The following is a 2132-nucleotide window of genomic DNA, read 5'->3' as shown; positions in this document are numbered from 1 at the left end:
CCTAAAGGAGATCAGTCCTGGGTGTTCATTGGAAGGACTGATGCTGACGCTGAAACTCCAGTACTTTGGCCACCTCATGCGAAGAGTTGACCCATTGGAAAAGACCCTAATGCTGGGAGGGATTGGGGGCAGGAGGAGAAGGGGACAACAGAGGATGAGATGTTTGGATGGCATCACCTACTCGATGAACGTGAATTTGAGTGAACTCCGAGAGTTGGTGATGGACAGGGAGGCCTGGTGTGCTGCGATTCATGGGGTCACAAAGAATCGGACATGACTGAATGACTGAACTGAACTGACTGTGGGTAGGCACAAGTCCTGGGTCCTTATGGTGTAATTGCTCTTCTATCAGTTTTTGAGGAAGGTACGATTGATAGGTTCACTTTATAAAGGAAGGAGGCAGAGAGACAGCATGTTTCCTGTTTGAAATCACACAGCTTTTGAATTATGAATCTGGGTAGCCTTGTTGCAGAATCTGTGCCTTTCCCTGCACTCTCAAATACATCATCTGAAGACAATTTGGGGGCAAACAATATGTATAATACTTCTCAGTATGTGTGACTTACGAGTTTTGTTTTGTTTTTTTCCTTCTTCTCAATAGTAACCAGGAGATGTTTAAGCTCTCATCAATGGATCCTACCCATGCCGCTTTGGTGAATAAATTCTGGCATTTTGGTGGCAACGAGAGGAGCCAGAGGTTCATCGAGCGCTGTATCCGGGCCTTCCCCACCTTCTGCCTTCTGGGGCCTGAGGGGACCCCTGCCTCCTGGTCCCAGATGGACCAGACGGGAGAGATCCGGATGGGGGCCACGCTGCCCGAGTACCGTGGCCACGGGCTCATCTCCCACATGCTGGCTGTCCACACCCGGGCTCTGGACCAGCTCGGCATCCCCGTGTATAACCACACGGACAAAGCCAACAAAATCGTGCAGAAAGTCAGTCACAACCTGCATCACATCGCCATCCCCCATGGGTGGAACCAGTGGAACTGTGAGCCCCTGTAAAGTGGGCCTCCACCTGAGACAGCGCCGGGTGGGCTGGACATGTGGCCAGAGAGGCAGAGGGCTGGGTGGGAAGGAAGAATGAATCCTCATCAGCGGGGAAGCAGCATGGGCTGTTTGGGGTGGGAGAGCGGTGAACGGTCAACAGAACCCCAGAGTCCCTGCTCACTGCTCACCCACGGACTTCCCTTTGGGTCTTGCACACCTTCCTGCTTCCTCCACATTCCAACCCTGGCACCCACCACGCTATTCTGTGCTTCTATGAGTTCAACTTTTTTTCTTTTTAAGACCCCCATGTATAAAGAGGGAGGTGATATATGTATAATTATGGCTGATTTGTGCTATTGTATAGCAGAAACCAAGACAACTTTGTAAGGCAATTTTCCTCCAATTAAGAAATAAATTAAAAGAATAAAGTTAATGCTTTGAAGAAACATTAAAAAAATGTCTAAGTGATATCATCTGGCCGTATCCCTGTTCCTGTCTGGTTTATTTCACAGGTCCATAAGTTTCTTGTAACACTTATGGCTAGTAAGGAAGTGCCCATAATCGATAAAGGATGAATGCAACTCCCTATTCCAGTGTTCCACTACTGTTTCCAGCACTGTCGAATTTCTCTCTATTTAGAGTATACGGGGCTCCCCCGGTGGCTCAGTGGTGAAGAACCCGCCTGCCAATCCCTGGGTCGGGAAGATCCCCTGGAGGGAAAACGGCACCGCACTCCAGTGTTCTTGCCTGGAGAATTCCATGGACAGAGGAGCCTGGCGGGCTACAGTCCATGGGGTTGCAGAGAGTCAGACACAACTGAGCAACTAAGCACAGCACAGCACAAAACTTTAAGACAACAAGATGCTCACATCTCTAATGAATTAGTGTAACACGGGTATGATTATCGGAGAAGAGAGATACTGGGGATGGATGTATCAGTGGTAGGAAAAAAAATTCTCCAAGCCCATACATTGAGGAAGAAGTACTTCCTCATTTCAGGAAGATGAACTGAAACTGCTGATCTAAGACAGGATTTCTATATCACATCTGTGATCATCATCATATCACTGGAATTTCCTGAGTACTGAGAACATAAAACAGCACAGATTCCAGTAATAAAGTACATTACCTGCTTACTTTGAA

At 47.9% G+C, this 2132-nt stretch overlaps 1 protein-coding gene across 1 annotated transcript in view; it reads left to right on the top strand.

Moving 5' to 3' along the window:
- Positions 1-1435, top strand: part of LOC104988614 (glycine N-phenylacetyltransferase) — a 6157-nt gene extending 4722 nt beyond the window's left edge. Inside the window, exon 2 of the mRNA XM_010839970.1 lies at positions 602-1435. Coding sequence (XP_010838272.1) covers positions 602-1004 — 403 coding nt within the window. The 3' untranslated portion in view covers positions 1005-1435. The remainder of the gene's footprint in view (positions 1-601) is intronic.
- Positions 1436-2132: the final 697 nt, after the last annotated feature.

The sequence above is a fragment of the Bison bison genome, unplaced genomic scaffold (assembly GCF_000754665.1).
Source record: "Bison bison bison isolate TAMUID 2011002044 unplaced genomic scaffold, Bison_UMD1.0 scf7180017846508, whole genome shotgun sequence".
Taxonomy (NCBI): domain Eukaryota; kingdom Metazoa; phylum Chordata; class Mammalia; order Artiodactyla; family Bovidae; genus Bison; species Bison bison.
The sequence above is the reverse complement of the archived record's forward strand: the minus strand, read 5'-3'. Positions and strand labels throughout refer to the sequence as shown.